This window comes from Vanessa atalanta, chromosome 8, assembly GCF_905147765.1.
Source record: "Vanessa atalanta chromosome 8, ilVanAtal1.2, whole genome shotgun sequence".
Lineage (NCBI taxonomy): Eukaryota > Metazoa > Arthropoda > Insecta > Lepidoptera > Nymphalidae > Vanessa > Vanessa atalanta.
Window position 1 is genome coordinate 12206500 of NC_061878.1, and position 25816 is coordinate 12232315.

At 32.5% G+C, this 25816-nt stretch overlaps 1 protein-coding gene across 1 annotated transcript; it reads left to right on the forward strand.

The window, feature by feature from the left end:
- Positions 1-1137: 1137 nt before the first annotated feature.
- Positions 1138-25816, forward strand: LOC125065839. The gene is made up of 28 exons (XM_047673685.1): positions 1138-1254; positions 2118-2303; positions 4443-4574; positions 7092-7221; positions 11793-11992; positions 13867-13993; positions 14655-14791; positions 15510-15654; positions 15995-16152; positions 16229-16273; positions 16700-16801; positions 16910-17295; positions 17572-17784; positions 17864-18161; positions 18234-18485; positions 18557-18900; positions 20316-20589; positions 20894-21067; positions 21245-21334; positions 21396-21442; positions 21518-21641; positions 22283-22491; positions 23052-23124; positions 23215-23251; positions 23366-23419; positions 23600-23726; positions 24390-24550; positions 25695-25816. The coding sequence occupies exons 1-28, from the start codon at positions 1138-1140 to the stop codon at positions 25814-25816; spliced, it is 4464 nt and encodes a 1487-aa protein (XP_047529641.1).

Sequence of the window (25816 nt, forward strand, 5' to 3'; positions counted from 1 at the left end):
TGTTTCAAAAGCGTATTACTAACGTATAATTTACTTAAAACTTACGAAAAGAGCAGAGTTGGCCCAATTTCAACCGATCGTTGCGGGTTTAAAAAGGCAAGAACCACTGTATTATCATGTGCTGAATTTGTGTTTATAATTCTCAGCTCGGTTGTAAAGGGAACCTGCATGGGTATAATTTCAATGAAATTCTACCACAAGTGTATCCACTAACACGTGTTGAACCAGCGTGGTGGAAAAAGCTCCAAACCTTCTCCTCAAAGGGAGACGAGGCGCCCAGCAGGACATTTACAAGCTTAGTATATTTTTAAAACTAAAAACTAATACAGATACATTAAATACAGCAGATAAAGCAATGTACATTTATTATTAATTCTTCACAATGGAATACTTAAGGCTACTAGGAGCTAGCGTTAAATAATTAAATAAAATACACTTAATTTGGGTTCAGGTAAATGGCATTTCATATAAAATGTATGTACAAATAATGAAAAATATCTTTAAAAGAGAATGTAACCTGACTTGTTTTGATATTTTTGATTTGCAGTCAAAATAATTCGTTCGTTTCGCAAGTTCACAATGTGCTGTACAAAAGATTGTTTTCCATTTAAATCCGTCTTATTTTAAGTAATTATATTATTTACTAATACTCGCCACATGTTAATCAATTGTAGTGAATGAAAGTCTTTGTTACAGCCCAATGTCTCTATTAAAAAGTATTTAAACTTTCAATGAAAATCGTGTCTTCTCTTTTAACTCTTCAAGTTCTTAGTGTTCTTGTTATAATAAAAAAAACCATTCATACGCAGATTATTAATTGTGCTGTAAAGGCGACAGACTACACAGCCTAATTATATAAAAATAATTGAAATTTCATTAATTTATTATAAGCAACATTTAGTAAATCCGATAAAATTTTTGTGTCAGTAATTAGACACATTATTGACACAAAAATTTTATCGGAACGAAACTAAATTTTAAAAATTCGCCTTGATTAAACTGTTAAAAAGGTTTTATTTCAACATAATAACATAATTAATGTCAATGTCATAAAACGGATTACCATTATTAAGTAACTTGCGTTAAACAAATTATTTTATGATAAAAAGAAATCCGTTAGGTTGATATAATTAAAAAATGTCGAAGAAAAGCGATATGACAAGACAGAGTATTCTGGTACACCAAGCTGATCCGACCGAATGTCCGTTCCGAGAATTCAGGGATAACGAAATATCTCCAGATTCCTGGGGAATGGTTTGAAATATACTTTTGAATATTTTACACGACACCTTATATATTCAATACGGTGTTTGATATCCGTCATATTCAATTTTTCACATACCCTATGTTGCATATTTATTTATATTGAATTTTGACTTAAAATATGTTTATACGATTTCACAGAAATCTTTTATGATACGTAAGAAATTCATTGTGCATAAGGAACGTATTGTGATCAACTATTGACCTAACACTGTTGATTTAAATTTTCAATCGAATTATAAAAGTTTCTTTTTTCGACCTGTATGTATATAAGTTTGTATGGCTGCTTTTTTTAAAAACTAATGATCCAATTTGGACAGGATTTCATTGATTACTTTCCCTGAGCTTTTTTTTTTACAAAATGTTTTTATTTTTTTGTGCCTGTTTACAATTTTTTTTATTGCCTAAACATCACCGGGTCTTCTTGCCGTTGTTCTCGAATCACCAACTTCTTTTTTTTTTAATTTGCAATATTCCTATGATGTTGATATTATATATGATGTTGTGTTTTCCAAAAGTCATTTTTCAAGTAATGTGAAATGAATGTCGTGATGAAAATTGTTATTTTTTTTTTATGTTAGTGATGGCAAACGAGCGGGAGGCTCACCTGATGGAAAGTGACTACCACCGCCCATGGACATCTGTAACACCGGGGGGCTTGCAGTTACCGGCCTTTCAGAAAGGAGTACGGTCTTTTCTTGAAGGTTCCCAAGTCGTATCGGTTCGGGAAACCCGCCGGCGAAAGCTGGTTCCACAGAGTGGTTATGCGAGGCAGTGTTATTGACAAAAGCAAAAAGTAACCCATTATTACTGATTATTTTTTATCATTTCTAAGCTGAGGCATTTTTTCCAAGGGTCCAGCTGCTTTCCGGGCAAGTCATTTTCTTAGCAAGACATCTGCAAAATCAACGGCTGATATGCTATGGGTTGATGATCAGACTCAACCGTTACCAAAATCGGCGAGACAGTACCTACATGGGTGGATCAGAGCTGAAGATCTAGCTAGTCGACGCTGGGATGCTGAAGTTGTTGTATTCGAAGTAAGTGCCTGAATTAGTAGCACTTTATTAAATTTCTTACAATATTTTAAATATCGTATTATATAACGAATATTTTTGCACTTATAAAGTAGATCTAAAATCTAGCATCTTAAAGCAGACTTAAAAAACTGAACGGTGACAAACTTTGCATAAATATAAGAAGCGAGGTAAACTTATAACATCTAGTTTTCGACTTCAAAGTCAATGTCTCCTTCCTTGGCTTGGGTTCCTGATTCTATAACGAAGTCTCGAAAAGATTTTTACATTTTCGAGTATAAATTTCAAGTTTTTTGTATAATATTTTTGGTATACAAATATTTTAAATTAATTTATATTGTATAAAATGTACATTCATTAAATTATACTCAATTAATACAATGTTCAAAAATAAACTGAAGAAGCATGTAATTGTTAAGTGTCTAGCCGATTATTTTAAGTAGAACCTACAGACCTGATATTTTGAATCAGTTAAAACACTAATTTAATTGATTTATAATTCTATTAATTTTTCGGTAAAGTTATGTCATTCATAATAAAAGCACCGTTTTCTGAAATGATGAACAATGAGATTAGCTAATTGTAACAAAATAACCGGTCATTTATTGTATGATTTGCCACCGACTATAAAATATTCACGTTTCAAAAACTGGAAGTAAACCGAAATGTCTGCAATACACAGCAAATAATTATGCATTTATATCATGCTAGTTGTCGCAAGCTTCACTTGCGTTTTAGGGGTTGATCGTCCCGTGTTACTTAGCTACATATGTCCTTTCTTGGAGTTTGCTTGCTTTATATCAAATGTCATCAAATTCAGTTCGTCAGTTTGGTCGTGAAACAGCAACAAACAGGCAAACAGACAGACTTACTTTCTCATAATATTAGTAAATATAAAAATAAAATACAAAAATTACATTAAAACTCAGTCGGTTTCTTAGTCAAGAGTCTGTATTTATCAAAGAGGAAGTACGAAAAAGCTGACACAAACCAATCGATGCTGCAAGCTAGCGAAATAGCAAGACTAGTAACTATCGAAGATCAAACGAGTAACAAAAGTGGGTTCGCCCCCAGACAGCTTTCACCCCCGTGTTTATTTTTCTTCAACTTCATACAACAGCACATTTCGTATTCATAGGATAGACGTAAGTTCTTGTCGAGATCCGAAAGAACACTGATAGTTATTGACGTTGGTCGATTTTAAATTTCTAGCAAAATTTAACGTATGGAATTTTGATCGGGTGAAGAAAGACGAGCCTTTGAATTATATTGTATATGATATATGAGCCGAGATGGCCCAGTGGTTAGATCGCGTGCATCTTAAACGATGATTTCAGGCTCAAACCTAGGCAGGCACCACTGAAGTTTCATGTGCTTAATTTGTGTTTATAATACATCTCGTGCTAGGCCGTGAAGGAAAACATCGTGAGGAAACCTGCATGTGTCTAATTTCAACGAAATTCTGCCACATGTGTATTCCACCAACCCGCATTGGGGCAGCGTGGTGGAAAATGCTCAAAACCTTCTCCTCAAAGGGAGAGGAGGCCTTAGCCCAGCAGTGGGAAATTTACAGGCTGAAATTTATGAGGAAGGTCTTTTTCGCAGTTGTTATGTAAGATTATAAGAACCACAAGAAAAGTTTAAGTATCGCGATAGTAACACGGTTAGAGGATGAATACAGTAAATTTCATCAGCCCTTCAGAACTGTATTATTTTATTAAGATATATCGTCTTTGAGTAAAGATAAGAATGGTTCTTGAATACTTCAGATCCCAGCAAACACAACTGAACTGTGATGTGCTTAATTTGTGTTTATAATTCATCTCGTGATCAGCGAAGTGAAATATCGCAAAAAAACCTAAACGTTTCGGTTGATAATCTGCCACATGTGTTCCAACCCACAGAGCAGAGTCATAGAATTAGCTCCAAACCTACTCCTCAAAGGGCGACACTTAACCCAACAACCCATGTATATACAGGCTGAATTTTTTACCTTTAATTAAGAATATTTAGTTTTAAAAATAAATGTCAATAAAACTTCTTTTTTTTGACGAGCTGTTAAAAGGCATCGATACAACATTTAAATTAATCCAATTGTATATCAACACAATATTGAGTTAAGTGATAAAAATATATTTCCAGGATAATGGTAATGGTGGTAAGATGGCAATAACGGACATGCAGTTAAGCCATGCACAGGTCCTGCTGAGGTCTTCGTTCTGCAGACGAGTCTTGGGCATATGCTACATGCTTGAACGAGTTGATGGTTTGATTGTTAGTATATATTATAGTACATAAGAGGAAGTTTGAAAGCGGCACCGGTAACCGAGAAGCTATCTGGTAACCGGCTGTCATGGTATGGGCATGTTATGCGGAGGAATGAGGACCATGTTGTGAGAAAGGTTTTGAGTATGGATGTGGATGGATATAGAGGTAGGGGACGACCCAAGAAACGATGGATGGGTTGTGTGAAAGACGATATGGTTAGAAAGAATGTTACTTGTGAGATGACGTCTAACAGAGAAGTATGGAAGAAGAAGACATGCTGCGCCGACCCCAAGTAAAATTGAGATAAGGGCAGGAGGATGATTTTAGTATATATTATATAAAAAATATCATTTAAACAAGGTAAGCTATACAATGTTGGACAATCAAAGGGTAAGTTTCATAACAATAGAATAAAAATAGCATAACCAAATCAAATCGAATTATTCTTTATTAAATATTCAAGTAGGCTCATAAAAACACTTTTGAATTAATTGAACAATAGAAGATCTACTAAGACCGGAACATCGTTACAAAATTAGATTCCAATTATAATTCCTATAATTATCATCAACTCTATTTGGATTAATGTTGTCTTAGATTTTCGCGATTATTACACATTGAAATAAAACTAGTTTTTAACGGATTTAATCGCGTATATTAATTATTTTAACATCCCGACGTTTCGAGCACTTTGCAGTGTTCGTGGTCACGGGCAGACCAAGGCAGAGGCAAAGTGCTCGAAACGTCGGGATGTTAAAATAATTAATATACGCGATTAAATCCGTTAAAAACTAGTTTTATTTCAATTCTATTTGGATTGTTATGCTACTTGGAAATAAAGAAAAGTGTACAAAAGACAAGAAGAAGAAACATCTGTAATCAGTTACAGATGTTTTTTTTTTTTATTTTTTTTTATTAAAATATCAAAATACCGTATCAGCTTTAGTCTGTTTTCAACGTTTTACGATCGAGACGAGCATCGAATGACTTTGTTTCCTACACAAACCTTCGCAGACCCTATTCCATTAAAATGACAATTCTATTTTGGATCAACTTGGTAATTTTTTTTTTCAGTTACTACGGAAATAAAACAAATCACTAAAAATAATCGTTATTTTTTATCGTTTTTCCGTTCCGTTTTATCAGAGATTCTTAGTAAGGAAGTAGAAATTTATCGGATTTCGCTAATTTTCTACGGAGAAAGAATTCGAGCTTAGTTTGCAATATCGTCTGTGTATAGAATCTTTCCCTAATTAATAATCTTCGTTTCATTTCATAAATCCTGCATTTTTCTTTTGTGAAGTGCTTTTATAGTTTCATTTGAATAAAGAACAATATTTTATCATTAAACGCAAAAACGAAAAGCATCTTAGAGTGTCCGGATAAAGGCAATTTTATTTAAAGACGATTTAGAAGTACAGCTTCGCATAAATTTTAACCGTTCAAAGTCTGAACACAATTTGTTAATGTTATGTTAATATACTTTATTGTACACCAAAAACGTAAAATACAGAAATCTTAGAACTGATCATAAAAGAAAAAAAATTAGAAATAATACTAAAAATAAAAACGAATATTTGATGTGTAACAACGGAAGGACTTATGACTAATTAGCCATCTCAAAGAGTCGAGATGGCCCAGTGTTTAGAACGCGTGGATCTTAACCGATGGTTGCGGGTTCTAACCCAGGCAAGCACCACTGAATTTTCATGTGCTTAATTTGTGTTTATAATTCATCTCGTGCTCGGCGGTGAAGAAAAACATCGTAAGGAAATCTGCATGTGTCTAATTTCAACGAAGTGCTGCCACATGTGTATCCACCAACCAGCATTGGAGCACCGTGGTGGAATATGCTCCAAGCCTTCTCCTCAAAAAAGGAGAGGAGGCCTTAGCCCAGCAGTGGGAAATTTAAAGGCTGGTAATACAAAAAAAAAAAAAATGCAAAAAGGCATCTCATCCAGAAAATTTGATAAGTAATTTGGTATGGGCACGATTGTGATCGCGAGTGTATGTTTAACAACAAGACTGTTGATACAGAGCTTGGGTTGAAACTTAAGCTTAACAGCTATCGAGTTTACCTCACAGTTAATATTAAACTACTGAAAATGAGTTTGTTGATATAATTACAGCATATCACGTACTGTGATTACACATTAATACATACATATGCATCAATGTGATTAGATATTCCCTCTGGTAATAAATATTAGCAAATGTTAGCCTACCTATCAACTAACCTATCTCTGGGTATAATATTTGGAAATACCTACCTGGAACCTGACGTATTTACGAAAATGTAATAACCGAGCCGAATCATGCATGATACGCTAACAAACATACGTAATTTATTTTACATGGTGACCGTGTGTTTGACTTTAAATGAGGCCACACTCAAGATTAGGGTCATTTCCACCGATGACAAAATTAGTTAACCAGTTGTGTCGTAAGCTCGGTAACGCGCACTTGATGTTTACAAATAAAACCTGTACCGATGGTTATGTGAACATTTTCCAATTTGTTTAGGTTGAACATCAATGGGAGAACTTCGTTTTCAACATGCCCCCCGAAGGTTGGAGGTCACGTTGTCACATCTATTCGCCAGGTATCAAGCCTGGTGGTGGTCTGCAGCATCGACCGACTTTATCAAAAAATGGTAACTATCGCACTTTTGATTCGTCATTTAACAAACTATTTTAAGTAAAGCTATCACCGGTTCGGAGTGTAGATTCCATCGAGAAGAACGGGAAAAAAACTCAGCAGTTACTCTTTTAAAACATCTAAAAATACAGTCATGTTAGTTAAATACAATTATATATGTATGTTATATCTCCTGCCTGGAAGTCAACAAGCATTAACTCCACAATTTTTTATCGTCTATATAATCTTGTATCGAATAAAATGCCTGATTTACGGATGTATTTTTTTCATATCTATTTGAGATTTATTAAAGACTTCGACATTGTTTTTAGATCGAAATTCTTTAACATGCCTTATACTACAGTCAAGAGGCTGAAATCGTGACATAAGGAAATAATGTCATGATCTTCTAGACGACCTTTCCCACTAGTTCTTTTTCTATTCAATATGGTTTTATTTAACATTATTCATACCCATTTTTGTTATTGTTGACATTCACATGTGAATTTTAATAACAATTTTGTCATTGTCATTGAATTATCCTAAAACTTTGTATATTTATTTTATTGTTTCTGCTACTTAACACATCAGCAATAGCGAAATGATATTCGTTCCAACTTACACCCATGATACCACTATTTTTTTAATTTAAAATAATATTTCGCCACAGTGTTTTACTAGAGTTTGGTATTAAACACTAACCTTGTCACAGTCATGATACTTCTAATAAAATTCGTACGATGTCCATAAATATATAGGTGCTTGTGGCATCATAAAAATTTAGTAACTCCTACTTATTTTGGAACTCCCAAGCTTCTTCACTCTTGAACTCTACCGTCATATCGAATTGCTATCCTTCTTACTCATAACTACGAGACTGAAGAAAGAGCGAGGACCTATAATGCACTTATTTATACACAATAATATCTCCTGCTAAATTGGCTTTGAAATTTGCCGATATAGCCGAATACTTTTAGAAGTACAATTCACACTGCTCACTGGGCGATTTCTTATAAATATAAAGTGTAAATTTATTTCTCAAAGCAATTTTAGTTCGCTGTTTTGTAAGACAGGTGTTTTATAGTTGTTAAGGATAACATACCTTAGCGACAAAGTTTCGTAAGTCGAGAAACTGACTTCGAAGTCGTTCCGATCAGCCTCACATGTGTTTTCTTACTTAAATGTTTTATTGCTTTCAACTTTCTACATAAAAGTTTACCATTTAAAATGGCTCGGGTTTATATTATATTTATTATTATTAGTGTTGCTCTTATTAGATCAGTATTCAAATAAAATATTTAGACATAATATGTCACGATAGTCGCGCTCAGTTCAATCGAAAAATAAAGAATTTTATTTGTGCTTAATTTTATGGTTTATCTTATTGGTTTTATTAATTATTAATTATTATTTATTATATAATAGTTTAAAAGTGTATTATACTTCTTATTTTCACTTATCTTAATTTTTATTTTCAATACATGCATTGTGTTGCATGAGACTACCTGTAAGTAGTAGAACTTTGCCTTGATATTTTTAAATGTAATTTATTTTTTATTTCGGATGTAATATTGTATCTAATGTTGGTTATCCTAATGTAAAATAAAATAAAATTAGATTATTTGGACTTTATTCGACACACGAATTCAGAAACGGCTTGAAATATAAGTTAGCATTTTTTAGATGTAATCAATAGGCGGACGGCTAATGGACCACCTAATGGTAAGTGGTTGGCACCATAGTCATTGGCGGTGTAAGATATATTAATAATAATTCCTTAGATCACCTTAATGCGACCACCAACCTTGGAAACTAAGATATTATGAACCTTGTGCCTGCAGTTGTACTGGCTCCATTACATTTACCTTACATTAACAGCCTGTAAATTTCCCACTGCTGTGCTAAGGCCTCCTCACCCTTTGAGGCGAAGGTTTGGAGCATATTCCACCACGCTGCTCCAATGCATGTTGGTGAATTCACATGTGGCAGAATTTCGTTGAAATTAGACACATGCAGGTTTCCTCAAAATGTTTTCCTTCACCACCGAGCACGAGATGTGACAAATTAAGCACATGAAAATGCAGTGGTGCTTGCCCGGGTTTGAACCCGCAATCATCGGTTAAGATGCACGCGTTCTAACCACTTGGCCATCTCGGCTCTCCTGGCTCCGTCACTCTTCAAAGCAGAACATAACAATACCAAGTAAATAAAGTGAATATACCAGTATAGCTCTACTGCAATTTCGAAACAAGTGTTTTCGTCGAGAGTAAATAAATGCGCTTGTTATACATATATAGAATAAAGTCCGACTAAAATAATAAGCACTCAGAACATCGAACTAGCAATAATATAGCTAGATTTGCTTTTAATTAGTCAACTCAACATGTACCTTGACTAACAATGCCTCGCGGTATTACATTCATCTTTGTACGTATTTGAAAGATAAATAAATAGAAGTGATCAGATCTTTCTTTTTGTTTCTTTATTATATCTCACGGTTGCCTGGAAGACATCGCTGTCTTAGTGATTAGGCCGTCTGATATACGTCTTTCTGGTCTGTATTTAATGTCTAAGTTAATTGGTATACGATACTATATCTTAGTCTTCCTTCGGTCCTCCAGTGTACCTCCTTACCCACCCGTGCCACCCGTTTCGCCTCACCTTGTCCTCGCTTCGCGTATTCGCTTTACGGTTTTCAAGATCAGTTGGCGTTTATGATTATTGCTCTTTGAGCGTGAAGTTATACAACCTTAATAAACTGACAAAAGCTAAAATATTTTATCAAATAATATATTAAATAATAATATATCAGACTTTTTTAAATGTTTGCTTGAACGCGTTATGTTTTTCAAGAATTTAAATTATTTGTAGTACTTGAATCACGCAAAAAGTTGGTACTTTTCTGCTTGATTTGAATATTATGATAAATTTTGTTCAAAGGACGGACATGGTCTTAAATCTTATTTGTAATTTGAATATTATTTTTGAATATAGGTTATTAAAATGTGTAGGATACTGTACGGTGAGTAAAAAAACGGTTGTAAGCGGTGTGTTGCGGTGAGGTGAAGAGGGGGTATCGATGGTGGTAAAATTATGGTTCAGTTGATACAGGGAAACAAAATAATACATTCTTGGAGTTGAATTGTATATAAAGCACTATATTTTTAGTAGTTAAATAATATTATGTTCATATAATCAGTCGTATGTATTTTAGAGTTCAAAATGGGCGCTAAATGGATGAGATATAATTTGGAGCAAAATGACTCTAAATCGAATGATAAAAATAAAATGAAATTCAACCAGACATTGCCCGGGGGATAGATGTTAATAACATCATCGTTATATCGTTTCGTGATAATCAAAGTTAGAAATAAATACGAAGAATTCATAATATTTTTAATGATAATATTGAATACAAAGAAATCTTATTAAAACTTAAGGATATTAAATTTTCTATCGTTATCGTTAAATGTGTTGAGAAGACACAATTAGATTAAAGAAATATAATAATAACATCTCAACTCGGATTTTAATATCACTGCGTCGACAATAATGCTTAGGAGAGCATGTTTTTTTAGTAAAATTATTTGGTATGCAAACTTTTCTTTACAATTAGGAAGGACTCCTTGAATAAATTTTAATATAAAGCTAATACTATCTAATATTTTACAAAAATCGGTTGCACATTTCTTGTTATTTAATCTATGTTAGTTTCTTGTTATTTAATGGCCGAGATGGCCCAGCGGTTAGAACGCGTGCATCTTAATCGATGATTTCGGGTTCAAACCCGGGCAAGCACCACTGAATTTTCATGTGCTTAATTTGGGTTTATAATGAAGGAAAACATCCTGAGGAAGCCTGCATGTGTCTAATTTCAACGAAATTCTGCCACATGTTTATTCCACCAACCCGCATTAGAGCAGCGTGGTAGAATATACTCCCAACCTTCTCCTCAAAGGGAGAGAAGGCCTTAGCCCAGCAGTGGGATATTTTCAGGCTGTTGCATGCAATCTATGTTATAATACACTTTGTACACCAACGTACACTTTACATTTAAAACAAATTAACAGATGTTACAACAGGTGGGTTTCTAGCTACAGGACAACTTCTAGGCAACTTTGAAGCGCAGGAAACGATCCAGTTACGGTATAAGTGTACCAATTTTCAGATAATAATAAATTTATTTAAAGTTGGTATTGTTTTTTGTCCCGCTGAGTTTTTTTCACTGGTTCTTCTCAGATCGGGGTATTTTCTTTTACGAACTGGTAGTAATGTTCAATCAAGTTTAATGCTTCTATATTGAATAAAGGAATATATGTTTGAGTTATAAAATATATACACAGTTACTATTATTATCAAAAACAATATTACTACGAATCTTATTCATATATAAAAAATATTTTTGTATGTGTTGTATGTGGTGCTTCATAAATGATTTCATAAAACTCTAGTGAGTTGTTCTACGAAAGCGTGCGAAGGTACCCGGGTTGAAATAACAATATTTTTTTATTTGTGGTATGTTAATCCATAAGCCTATCTATGTCTATTCTGATGGGTAGCTAATGACAAATAAACTATTCATTAAAGGTTGCTACCTCGTTCGCCTCTTCTACCTCGGAGCATGGCGTTGCGTTTGGGTCAGCGATCAAGTTCCAGTAGATGCCACAGACTCCCCTCTCCTACCCTTTTCACCACTCCTAAGCCTTACACTTGCTAAGCCAGGCGTAAAGCAATCGGCGACGGTGACTTCGAATGTGGTCCACCTCTGGCCATTATTGCTTTGTAAGGTAAACTCAACACAATGCTTAGCAAAAGTAGTATAATATTTTAAATTTTGTCAGGAAAATCGTTTTAGGTACAAATTTGTGGTTAAGTCGACAGAACTGCTTACCTACTTACAAATTTTTGTATGTCAAGATTGGAGCTTTGTATCTATAAATCCGTACTTAAATTAATGAATAATCGGTTAAATAATGTTCTCATGATCTATTCCGGCTTCGAAGGCTGAAAGATAAACAACTAATGTGTGTCACAGTGTAATCACAGCCGCACTCTCTTTTCCCTCAAAATTAATATTCTGTTACGTAAATGTTACCGGAGTGTGATTTGATGTATTATTAATTCTGAAAGAGTTGTCGCGGTAGTATCCAATTTCTGAACTTCGTGTTGCGATTATTTTTCTGATAAGTTCAATATCTTTCATTGGACCGACCAGAGATTCGGATCCCCGAATTTATCTGCAATTTTCGAAGCTACATTGAATCAGTACAACAACCAGCTAGATATATTACAGTTACAAAAAACCCTTTATTCTTATAACCGTTATTGTGATTGTAGACTTTGGCATTGTAAAACTCAAAAACAAAAATTTATAGAACAAATTTTTTTAAATACCATCTTAAACATAAAAGGAAGTAAGTCTATTACTATCGACATGAACCGTTTCAAAACCGTCGACATTTCCTAAACGAGCCTACTTCGTGATAATCTGTTGTTGCAACAATATCATTCAGCGGTTTACAAATTCCGAATATTAACAATATCATAAAATTATCATGAAATCGAGCTTCAGTTACACAAGCGTTACCCCTTACTTGTTACATTATTTACGTAACTAAGAGCAAAAACACATGAAAAGTATTTGCTCGTTATATTTTTTAGAAATATATTTTTTACATTTAATTATTTATTTTAATTAGATTATTTTTTTGAAAAACAATCATCCGTTTTAGTAATAAGTGCAAAGTGGATCGTGTGGATTCGCCCTTAGACCGTTTATAGCGATACTTTCCCAATGCAAATTCCTAAATACCGCAAAACAGTTACAAAGATTTATGACTGGTAACGAACTTAGACCGATTCCTATTATAATAAAAGATCACTGTTTCTTGTAATATCTTTGATGTATAATTCCTAGAAGCGGTTTTATTACAATATTATGTTTTGTTTAAATTAAATAAAGAATATTTTGTGGGAGAAAAACGATTATAAGGGCTTTGCTATAGTAAAAACTAGAAGCAAAGAACCAATAATAAAATTTGTAATAAAATATATATAGGCTTAACACAATGATTCAAGGTACATATTACATAATTCCTTTTACATAATAAGACAGGTCAATGCACTTGTATTAGTGGATAATTATTTTCATGAATATGATTTTTTGCAATTTCAACCATAAAATTAGTTATTGAACGTGAGAATTGCTTCGTAGATTACATAATGATAAATATCCCCGTAACTTCAAATAGTTTTAGTTCGAAGTTATTATAATGGAATCATAAAATATGACCGTCGTTCGTAACGCTTGTATTCTATGTTTGTGTGCGTTATTCTCACTTCATGTAATAAATAACCTAATATATTGATTTTAATATGAAATAATACATCAATAATTACAAAATAGTAAAAAGGCTCTTATATTAAATACGAATTTCAATGTTAGGATAAAAACATTCATATTATAATCAATCTTTATCTCAGCCGTTGAACTAAGAAAATTATCATAAAACGTAAAATCTTTATTCTAGCATCGTCCGAAAACTGTTTTATTATTTTGGACCGAATGTAAAAAACATTTCCATTCCATTTAACTCGAGTGCCTGTTTTCATAAAACATTCGTGGCGCGTGAATGTTTAATTGCTAATCAAAATTGAACAGGCGCTGTTAAAACTGGCTGCGCCTGACATGAATTCTGACGATACCGACTGTGAAGATGAATTGATGCTGGATTTTGATATACTTCACGCCTTAACGGGTTCGATGGACTTGACTTATAAAATTGCGGGTGAGATTGCACCTACTCGTTAATCATTAAATATTTTTAATTATAATTTATAGGTACTACCAGGAATGATTTAAGGAATATAATCATGCAACCGCGTACCTTTATCATATTTGACTGTATTTCTGCTGTTTTTAAGCTAGTTTTATATGTTTTTCCCTCGTTTTAATTTATGTAAAAACTTTCATAATGGTTTGTAAATATCATAAAGTCAAAAAAATCCTTCTTGGGGCAAAGTATCGGTTTCTATAATAAAATTCCACAGATATTTTTAACATTGCCGATTCATAAATTCAAACCATTCGTTAAAAAAATACAATAATAAAAAAGCATTTTATTCAATACAAGATTATAAAGGTGATAAAAAAGCGTGGAGCTAATTCTAGTTGGAAGTCAAAAGGCAGCATATACTATGTACATAATATATAATTGTATTTAACTCATAGCTTTGTATTTTAAATGTTGAAAAATAATAACTACTGAGTTTCTTGTCGGTTTTTCTCGGTAGGATTTACATTCCGATCCGGCGGTAGCTTCACTTAAAAATAGTTTGTAAACTGATGATTCAAAAGTGCTTGTAAAAAACTTGTATAAAGTATATTTTGATATGATTTGATCTGATTTATATACTTATTGAATATTACTTTTCTTGTTTGATTCCTAGATCCTGAAAAGTTATGGGATATTTTAATATCAGAAGTACCGGTCTTCACTTGGGACGATGATGATGATACTCTGACAAGCACAGTCAAGTCTAAAAATACGAAGAAACCTACTACAAAGGAAATGACAGTTGTTAGGGTAACACTTTGTTTGTTAGGATAGAAGGCAGGAAATCTCCCATCGCTGGATATTGGTCTATAATAAAAAAGAAACGACGGTTACTTCACCGTGTTGCCAAAACTGCACTGAATTCCTAACAACGGTATCTTAAAGATCTTCACCGAACTAAATCTTAATAAAAAAAATCCTGAAAGATTTTTGTGCACATCAAATAACTTAATGGAGCCTATCGTAAATATCAGTTCCATGACTCTAGGTCACTTCAACCCTTGAGTATATAAAAACAATGATTTATTTTTTGTGTAACTAGTAAAACCACCAACATAGTACATTAGCATACACATACATTAGCAGCCTGTAAATTTCCCACTGCTGGGCTAAGGCCTCCTCTCCCTTTAAGGAGAAGATTTTTGGAGCATATTCCACCACGCTGCTCCAATGCGGGTTGGTGGAATACACATGTGGCAGAATTTCGTTGAAATTAGACATATGCGGGAACCTGCACGATGTTTTCCATCACCACCGAGTACGAGATGAATTCTAAACACAAATTAAGCACATGAAAATTCAGTGGTGCCTGGGTTCGAACCAGAAATCATCGATTAAGATGCACGCGTTCTAACGACTGGGCCATCTCGGCTCTCCTATCATAGTATTTAGCGTAATGTATTTTATTCTTTATTAATCCTAAATATATCATCATTTAAAATAGTATTTATATTCTCGAACAAATTAGCGTGCCTCAATGACATCAATTGTAATCGAGGATACAAAGGATCTCCCTCCTTATTCGCTTCCGGGGATAACACCAGGTCATGAAATGAATCTTTTCGTCATGATGGTCAGAGATTTACCGTTGAAGAAACCGCTACCAGAACCCGGTAAATATGAATACATCTTAATATGATATTCATCGAGTATTAGATATTTATGAAGTTTCTATATATTTTAATCAGCTTCACGCTTCAGTTTTATTCAGATCAGTAATTCTGTTTTAAAAAAAAAATACAATAACACGCATTCATTCGTGAACTAACATTTCGAAATCGTAATTCAAAATGTAAATACATAAATGAAACAAAGAAATACATCATACGTGAGACTTACTTTATACTCATTGACAAATTAAACAAAAGAAATAAGAACAGTTTACAGTACTTTTCGTATAATAAAATTAGAACGGATTAGTATGCTTAATCAACATAATGTGGAATGTTCTAGATGTACCATTATGGAAGACGTATCGTTGGATCGACTGGGCACGCAAACATGGTCTCTATGAGGCTTACGATTGTCCACGAACAAGATTCTTAAAAGTAAATGGTCTTCTGAAACTGTCCTATGCACCTCACTTGTTAGATATTCAGAGCACAGAATCGGTAATTTTGCTTTTAACATTGTCATATTTTTTATAGCCATATTGTTATGGGTAGTTTATTGTCTCTTTATTTCTAGATTACCTATCAATTCAGAGAAGAGCATGACAAATCCGTTCCACCGGTAAAGTCTTATTCAATTAAATCTTAACAGAACTTCATTCTCAATAGATAAGAAATGGTATAATTTGTAAATTGTAATTAGTTTTATAGAATTCGTGAATTGTAATCAAATTAATTTAATAATTGTTTATAATTGAATTAAATTGGAAGCATGTATGATTATTTAAATGCAATTTTATCTACAAATTGTTGGTCTACTAGACATATTGTTCCTCTCTTATTTTTCCTTTTAGCTTGGTTTTTGATTTTTTTATTTAAATTTTAATGAAATTTTGGTAACGTTTGCTTTTTTGCTCTTTTAATGTATTGTTTATTATTGGAAATTTGATTGATTTATACATATGTAGTCTTAATTTAATACATTGTACTGTTAGTTTCTTAAATTATAAATGTGTTGAAACGGTTAAATAATATTTAAACTTTTAAGAACAAAAAAGCAGCGAAGGACGTAAATAGATCGACAACAGCAAATTCAGTGGTACCCCAGCAAACGAAAGAAGAATTACGTGAATGGATCCAATATAATTCGGTAACTTTAAAAATAAATATAATTATTAGTGATTTACGATGATCTTTTTTCATAAAATAATTGTAATACGTTTATCATAATTAATACCTAAAAATCTATTGATTTCAGATCCAGAAATTGATTAAATACGTTAATATCCTATATTTCCCGTCAATGTATTGTTTCACTTCAGTAGCCAGTAGCCCACCTATAAGGGTAACTAAAGCAGCACCAAATAAGGCTCTGGATATACCAGCGCCAAAATTTGCACCTCTTTACCTTCAAATAGATGGACCCGATGAGAATATCCTTAGAATTACACTAAACATGCTACATCCAAGAGTTCTACTTAACTGCGGTGTACCATTATTAGATTATATTGAACCAGCTTATTTAGTATTACAAGTTTTTAATTGGTTTGTCGACTGTGATCTACCAAAGGCGAAGGCTTTTATTGAAACTAGAGGTTACGAATCAGTTGAAATCACGCTACCGCCGGGGAGACATTATTGCAGGTATTATAAATAAGACTATTTAAAATATTTCACTACCTATTATTATAAGGCCGCAGATCCCGATGGATTCAATCACCGAGTCAGAAAACAAAACCACCAATTTTTACCAAAATTGGTCATTGATCATCAAAAATAATTTAACCGATCAATAACAAGACCCGAATATTTTTATTTTTTAAATGTTTCATTACAGTAGTTTTTAATACCCTAAGCTAATAAAATTATGACTTAAATACTCTTTTGACTGGATTTAATGTACTTTTATTTATTGTACAGGATATGGGTACATTCTCGCTTAAACTGGCACGCTATGCTTTTAAGCGAATCTTCACTATTACTTGGTAGACGCGACGTCATTCAATGTGCTGCGGTAAAAGAATGCCCATGGGCAGCACGTTTCCTAACAAATCTTGGTTCTGCGTTTTCTAATTGGATACGAATAAGTAGATCAATGATTAATATGTCAATAAATGATAGAGAATTTTATAGGTTAGTTTTCTAAAATTACTGACATTACTATTATTTTTATCAATTTGAAATTCACTACTAATTTAAATTGGTATTATAGATCATACCAACCAGATTTGGAATGGATTTCAGAAATTGTTGGTTATGATAAAGCTTTATTGCACTGGATGTTTAGACAGGCATTACAATCTTTGTTAATTAAGAAGCTTCAACCAACTGAATTTAGAGCAGTATGTACGGTTTTAAGAAAATACTTTTGTGATCCCGACTTTGGAATGCAAAAAAAACCCTTACCTCCAAAATCTTTGGCGGATATTGATCGTTTAGATCCATGTGACTGTGTTTTACCTGAAACTGAAGAAATTGAAATATTTGACGATCAATTGCTAGAAGAACAAGTGGTAATTGTTTTTGTCTTTTTTGGTACTGCATAATTTATTTGTATTAATAATGTACAAACTACTTTTTAGGACGAACAAGAAAAATCTCTTGTAGGTCAAGAAATTATGGATCAGCTATTGACAGTACCAGAACCTCCAATCGTCTCACAAGTCTGTGAACTCGCAACAGAAGAACTCCCATGTGGACTATTAAAAGCAGAGAGATTGAAAATAATTAGGAAACATGAAGCGGCCACTATCATCCAAGCTCATTGGAGAGGCACTTGGGCTAGAAAAAATTTAACCGATCATATTGCTATCACTCCAGATATTTCTAAAGCAGTAAGATACTTTTAATTAAATTTACAAATAGTTTACTGTTTATTTAAATTAGACTAGTTGATATATTTTAGATAATGGAAAATGCTTTTGGTAATTTGGAAGCCTTATCAGCTTTGATGAATGAATTCTTTGCAATGTATCCTGGAGCAAAAAGCGCTTACTCGGTCGCTTCAGCTCTCAGTGGTGTTTATGGACTGAATCAATATAATGGAACGTCACCAATAACTCCGAAATGCAAATGGATACCATACTTTCAAGGAGTTTTTAACTGTCATGCTCCAGTCAAAGTGCACTTAGATGTTTATAGTACACTCCAGCATAGTATATTAGCTGTTTATAATAATGACAATGGAGAACAGCTGCCGCAAGCGTATAATGAACATATAACTTTTAATTTTGAACCAAATGAATACGGGTAAGATAAGCAATTCCATATAAAACTCGATAGATCTTTTATTATTATTTTTTCTTTTATTATCTTTTTTTTCTTTAATTTTTATTTTACTTATTTTATAGCACAACCTGTCCTACAAACGCTAAATAAGTTTTTAGCAAAATGCCGTTTTGGTTAAGTCTCGATAAATATACTTCTATTTGGTGGTAGGGCTTTGTGCAAGCCCGTCTGGGTAGGTACCACCCACTCATCAGATATTCAACCGCCAAACAGCTGCAGTACTCAATATTTTTGTGTTCCGGTTTGAAGGGTGAGTGAGCCAGTGTTACTACAGGCACAAGGGACATAACATCTTAGTTCCCAAGGTTGGTGGTGCATTGGTGATGTAAGGAATGGTTAATATTTCTTACAGCGTCATTGTCTATGGGCGGTAGTATCCACTTACCATCAGGTGACCTATTTGCTCGTCCGCCTATCGATATAATTAAAAAAAAAATACACACATATTAATATAATTAATACAAGTGTTTTGCCCATTTTATTGTACGAGTTGAACACTCATAAACTAATTATCACTATGCAGCAAAATACTATCTCATAATGTGAGCTTAATTTGTAGATACTAGTATACCAGTTAAAATGTAATTAAAACCGGTATTGCCGATAAATATTCATGAAATTGCAATTTGATCTCTTTCTATAGTAATTTCATTAATAATTTTTCCTAATATTGCATATCTAAAAGTTTTCATTAAAACTTTCAACTTCACTATTAAACTTAAAATTATAAATAAACATTAATAATATTTGATTATTTTTACACGTCGAGCTTTTAAATTTGGTATTAATTTCTCTTATATCATCTTAATCTGTATTCTTATGTCTTGAGATAAAGCGTTGTACAAAATTAAAATGAGAATCTCATTAATGCCTTTACATTTTATTGTGTCCTTGCATGATTATTATTATTTTAATTACAAATAATTGCTTTTTATGTAATATATTGTCAACCTTACTTTACCTACCTTTTGATTAGTGTTTTATTGAATATTCTCTTTGAGAGGCTTTTTCATTTAAAGGCTTGTATTGATCTCGCAAACTTCACTTATCCTAGCTGGACCCTCTCGGATCTTTGATCTATTATAATTTTGTACAAAAAAATGACTAATCCAAAACAAATACAAAATGTATTCAAAATTTTACTTAATTATTAAATATAATTATACCTAATATCTCTTTACTTTTAGTTTTTGTTTTTATCAAAAAGTCTATAATACAATGGTATTATATACCGTAACTGTTAATTTTTCTCAGTTGGTTTTTGCGTTTGTAGGGTCGTATATAAAATTATAGTTTTTTAGACGAAAAAATACCTAAAATTGTAAAATATAATTGAGATTATTATTGATAAATTTTAAAAAGATTTTTTTTAACAGTTACACTATAATGGGTCACGGCTCCTTGAGTCAATCCGCTGGAACCTACTCAGAAGTTTATTGGCAGCTGACTGTTCTCTCATCCATATCTAACGTATTTCACGTTTGCGATAATGATTCTGATCTATGCAAGGAATTACCTTTATCTGCAGCAAGCAAACTTCATATTGATGAAATTTTCATACCCAATAGAAGAAATATTCTTGGTGGAGTACAGATATTAGTAACAAAACACGAGGCAGTTAGCTTTAGAGTTGCTGCAACATCACCTGATGTAAATATTTTAATATGCAATAAAACTTGTACTGAAGTTGTGATAGTTGAATTACCAATTTTTCTTAGTAAATTAGTTCGTTAATAAATCGATGGTGACGTTTTATTTGTGATATGATCAATTGAATCAATTTTACTGTGTCAATTCTTAGGAGAATTAGTATTGGCAAAACGCTTTTAAGGCTTTGATAAGAACTTTTTTAAGTACAATTGGTGTCGGCTACAATAAAACGCACTATCACAAATCTACTACCAATCCATAAATCATAGAAAATATAAATTTAATTTGACATTTAATTATCTAGTTGGAAATGGTAGCAATTCTACAGACGGTATCATCAGATGGTCAAGTTGATGAATTGGGTAGATGTTCGGGCACTGGTGAATTGTACTGGCCTTATATCAGATTGGAACCGACTCTTTCATCAGGGAATATATCGGCAAGAAAACGTTCCATGTCACATTCGAATTTGGCAACGGTAACGAACAAGATAAAAATTTAGTTAAAATATTTTATATAAAGTCCAATTCGCTTGAAGTGAAATTATTTTTATTTAAGAATATACTTAAAATTGTATATTATTTTAATATTAAATAATATGATAATTCAGTAATAAAATGATTGACTAATTTCTTTGCACACACTTTGTACACAGATAGCTCGAGAATCGGGGTTTTCAAGTGCTCGTTCATTGAAGGTTCCAAAGCAAAAGCAATCTGGTGCCAAGAATAGATCAACAACTAAGGTATAACATAATTATTTCCCCAGTCAAATTATATTCTAAACTTAATATGAATATTTTTCAGATTAAAGACGCGAAAACTCATATAGCACCAAAACAATACTCCATTGAGTAAGTGCTTAGTGACATTTTATTATAATAGTTTGGCAATTGATATTTACAATATTATTGTTAAAAAATTGACAGAGTGGTAGCGCGCAATGGATGGCCGTTAACATTGGCTCAGTGGAAGAGAGTCGACGAGCTAAGAAATTCTCATGAATTTAATAAAGTAGAAGCACCTGCTAAGAAACAGATGACAAGAGAAAAGGTAATACGATTAAATTACAAATGTTTACTAACTTATATATTTATAATAGCAAAAATTTTATATTTAAATTATGATAATTAAATAACATCAAAGCCAATGACTGAATTTCGTTTGGATAGATAAACGTAATATCGGTTTTTAGATGAAAATCGATATTGTAGAAAATATTCAAGTGTGGCAAAAATCCTTTTAGTCTTATAGTTTCAAAAAAAAAGCTGTACGCTCAATTTCCTCTCGGAATTATGTTATCTGATTTTATGTATGTAGGTCGTTACATTTTTGGTATAAAAATCTCCTTCCTTGGGGTTCAAGTTTGCTTTATACCAAATTTCATCGAATTCGGTAGATTTGTTTGTCTTCGTTTGTAACTGTTCACAAAATACGCGTACATCAAATAAAAATAAAATCACAACCAATTTATAAAGTCTTTATATATAATTAAATTATAATTCGTAACATAGTAGAAGGTTGACACAGTAAAATCTAAAATAATAAATTAAAATTTCACGCAATATGACCAAATTCATATTTATTGTCCAAAAAATAATAAGCTTTGAAAGGTTATTTTAATTTAATAAATAATTTAAAAACAAATAAATAATACTCGTTTAAAAAAAATCAATTCTATATTACTGAGTCAGGGTGGATCTGCAAAAGAAAAAGAAAAGACAATCTCAATACCAGCCAATCAACCTCAGTTGGGTGATGCTTATGTGGAACTCGAATGCTCTCTGGCTGTAGGAGGAGCTGTAGCCATGCGAGACGATGTCAGAGACCTTCAGTTTGCCGCGGCACGAAAAGCTTGGGATGCACATGAACATGGGAGAAATCTAAGAGGTGCACAAATTAGGTAAGGAATATAATTTAATCTTTTTCATAATTATATTAAAGAAAAAAAAGCTGTATAATTTTGTAAAAAAAAGAAAATATATATACAAAATTATACTTAAATTGATTTGATTGAAGATGGGGGATCTTTTATCACGCTCTGTATGAACACTGCATATAGATATCACAAAACAATTTTTGAATTATTTTCACGTCTGGTTTATAAATTAATTACTACAATCCAATCAAAAAAAAATTGTTGAAAATATAACGACACGGTTGCTGATGATCAATCAACATTTTCACTCCCTAATTTTACGGTTTTAAAAAACATTGAAGCTATTTTTTTTTGTAATTATTTTTTTATTTCCGAATTACTAACTCAATTCATCTTTTAAATCATCATCTACTAAGGCTATCCGTGTATGTAAAATATTGAAATGTAGCTTTATTGTCGTATAATAATATATTGCTTTTACTGACAGTAATTGTTTAACAAATATATAAATACATATCTTATTGTATATTTGAACTGAAATAAAGTATGTATAAAATTTATTATTTGTCTTATTGTATATTTAGAAATGACTTCAGAGCGGAATTTTTGGAAGCCTTGCCACCGCCACCTTCGGAAAGCTCTCAGACCGTTCCAGAGGTTAGCGTATTAAAAATACAAAGAATAAACAATATTAATTTCAATAAATAATTCGAATATATTTTCGATTAAGCATTAATTTCGTTTTAGGAATATTATATTGACGAGATGGCGGGAGAAGATAAAAGTAAGATTACACAGATAGATAATTTGTTTATAAATACTAATGTTCTTTATATAAGTTATTTGGTAAAAAATGTATTTGTTTTAAAAATAATTTAATACATATTACGTTTTTTAGAAGAAGAGCCGTGTATTGTACAACAAGGGCCCACCCCAGCCTCAGAAAGTGGACGTAAGTTACTTGACTAAGTAAATAGTACTTAAGTTTAAGTATTTTATTTCATGATATGGCTTAAGGCTTAACGTGTTTTATACTCATGTTCAAATGAACATATATAAAATATATACATTAGTAATTTTTATCAAGCAACAAGATAGTAATGAATTAAAAAAAAAACATCTTCACATAAAGTTTTAGAAATGTCCGTCGAAAGTGAAGAAGAAGCAAGATACTTGACAATGCCTGAGCTGTTAAAAGACAAATTTATACCGTTGTACTTTGTACCATTCTGTACGAAGGAGATTGATGAGAGTGGGAGGTAAAAATAAATATATATTAAAGATTTTTATAAATAGAACTGACAAATGGGCTACCTCATGGTAAGTGGTCATGAACATTGCGAGTGTAAAAAAAATGACTATTCCACATATAATCAACTCATTATTAATCCTGAATTATCAATCACTTGGAGTTAGGGCTTTATGCGAGCCCGTCTTGGTAGGTACCACATGCACACAGGAATACTCGAGTAAAATGAATAATGAATATTTTATTGGTTACCTACCTCGGTTATACAAATAAAACGCTTATATATTATAAGCCTTATGTAGGTTTATGGCGTCAACAGTAAATAATTCTGTTAAAACTGAGTACTCTAGGTTTTCTTAGCGTTAAGACTTTGTGTGAGTCCGTAGGTAACATTCGTCATAATTATATTCTACCACAAAAGAGCAACTTCTTCTTACATTGTTTTGTTTAAAGGGAGAGTAGACCAGAACAGGCACAAAGGTCATAACATCTTATCCCAAGGTTGGGGGGTGATGACTAGTTCCCCGGTTCGAATCCCGGCCTAGTCGATGTAGAAAAAGTTCATTAGTTGTCTATTTATTAAGTAGCCCATTTTCCAGTCCACCTATCTATGAGATATAAGAAAAAATGGAAATAATAATTAAGTGGTTTTATTTTCTCAAAAAATCTACAGCATATTATTAACTCCTGAAATGATGGAAGCTACCAAGAAGAATCGTCATAATAATATCGAAGCAGCATTAGAGCGCATGCGTGAACTACAAGTATACAACGAAGAACACGTTCTTGGACGGCAGAAGAAGAGATGTCGTCTTCTGGAGAAACTGTTCGTTGGTATGTCTTGCCATGGCTTAGGCACAGAGGGAAAAAATACAGTAGGCAAGAGGTCAAAATTATAGTGATTTTTATGGAAAGTTTTCTTAAAAAAAGTGTTCAAAACTCAGAAACGATTTTTAACTCCAACCACATACTATCGATGACGGTATGTATAGCAGTGAATTTGATCTATAATAATTATTATACTAAAAAGCTATCGTATTTATTGTAAATGAATAAATTAGAAATTCCGACGGTTGACTGTTGTTGTTGATAGACTAATAAACCATCAATACCTTCGAAATAATGTAATAATAGTACTCTAAGTTGATAATATAATCTATACTAATATTATGAATGCGAAAGTAACTCTGTCTCTCCGTTTGTGTGTTGCGTTTTCACGGCTAAACTACAAAAACCGAATTTCACGAAATTTGGTACGAAGCAAACTTGAACTCCAAGGATACTTTCATACCTAATACTTAACGACCAACCACTGAAAACTAGAGCAAATCCACGGGCGACAATTAGTACTATGTAATTATAGAAGTCATCGTAACATGCTGATGACATTTCTTGCTATTCGGTCTTATTGGACTTGGTGGTAGTGACAGAAAAATTCCAAGTCATTAGTTACAAATATGGCGACACACAAGGAAGATTAATCGATTTTATGGAAACTATTTATTTTGTCACTATGTCACACAAATATTCTTACGTAATTTTGCAAATCAGGTCCAAATATTATATAATATTGATTTTTTTTTAAAGTATGCTTGATTAATTCCACACCTAAAATAGCTCCAGGAAAAGGAACTCTCAACGGCCAAAAGTACAGACACTAAATTTTCCATACATATAAAACCTTGTTTTTCAAAACTTTTTCCTATTAATTTTTGTTGCTATTGTTCGGTGATGATAAATATTATCTGTAGACTTTCTCTAGTTGTATTTAAGTAATGCTCTGACTTGAACTAACGTATGCTCTTATAAACCACTCAAGTCACAGTTCATGAGAGCGAAAACGTGACAATTCAACTGGTGATAAGCTGAAGGCGCACTTTGCATCTGTCAGAGCTTCAAGCGTTTATTTTTTTTAATTTATTGTAACGTCTAGAGACGGTCAAATGTTTCAAAATTGAAAAACCGTAAATTTCAACAGATTCACAATGGAATCCGGCACTTAATGAAGTTTTAGAGGAACGAGATGACGCGATTGCTCGTGAAGCGCTCAATCGAACGCTTTCGGCTACGAAAAAGAAACAAGAAGGGAAGAAAAAATAA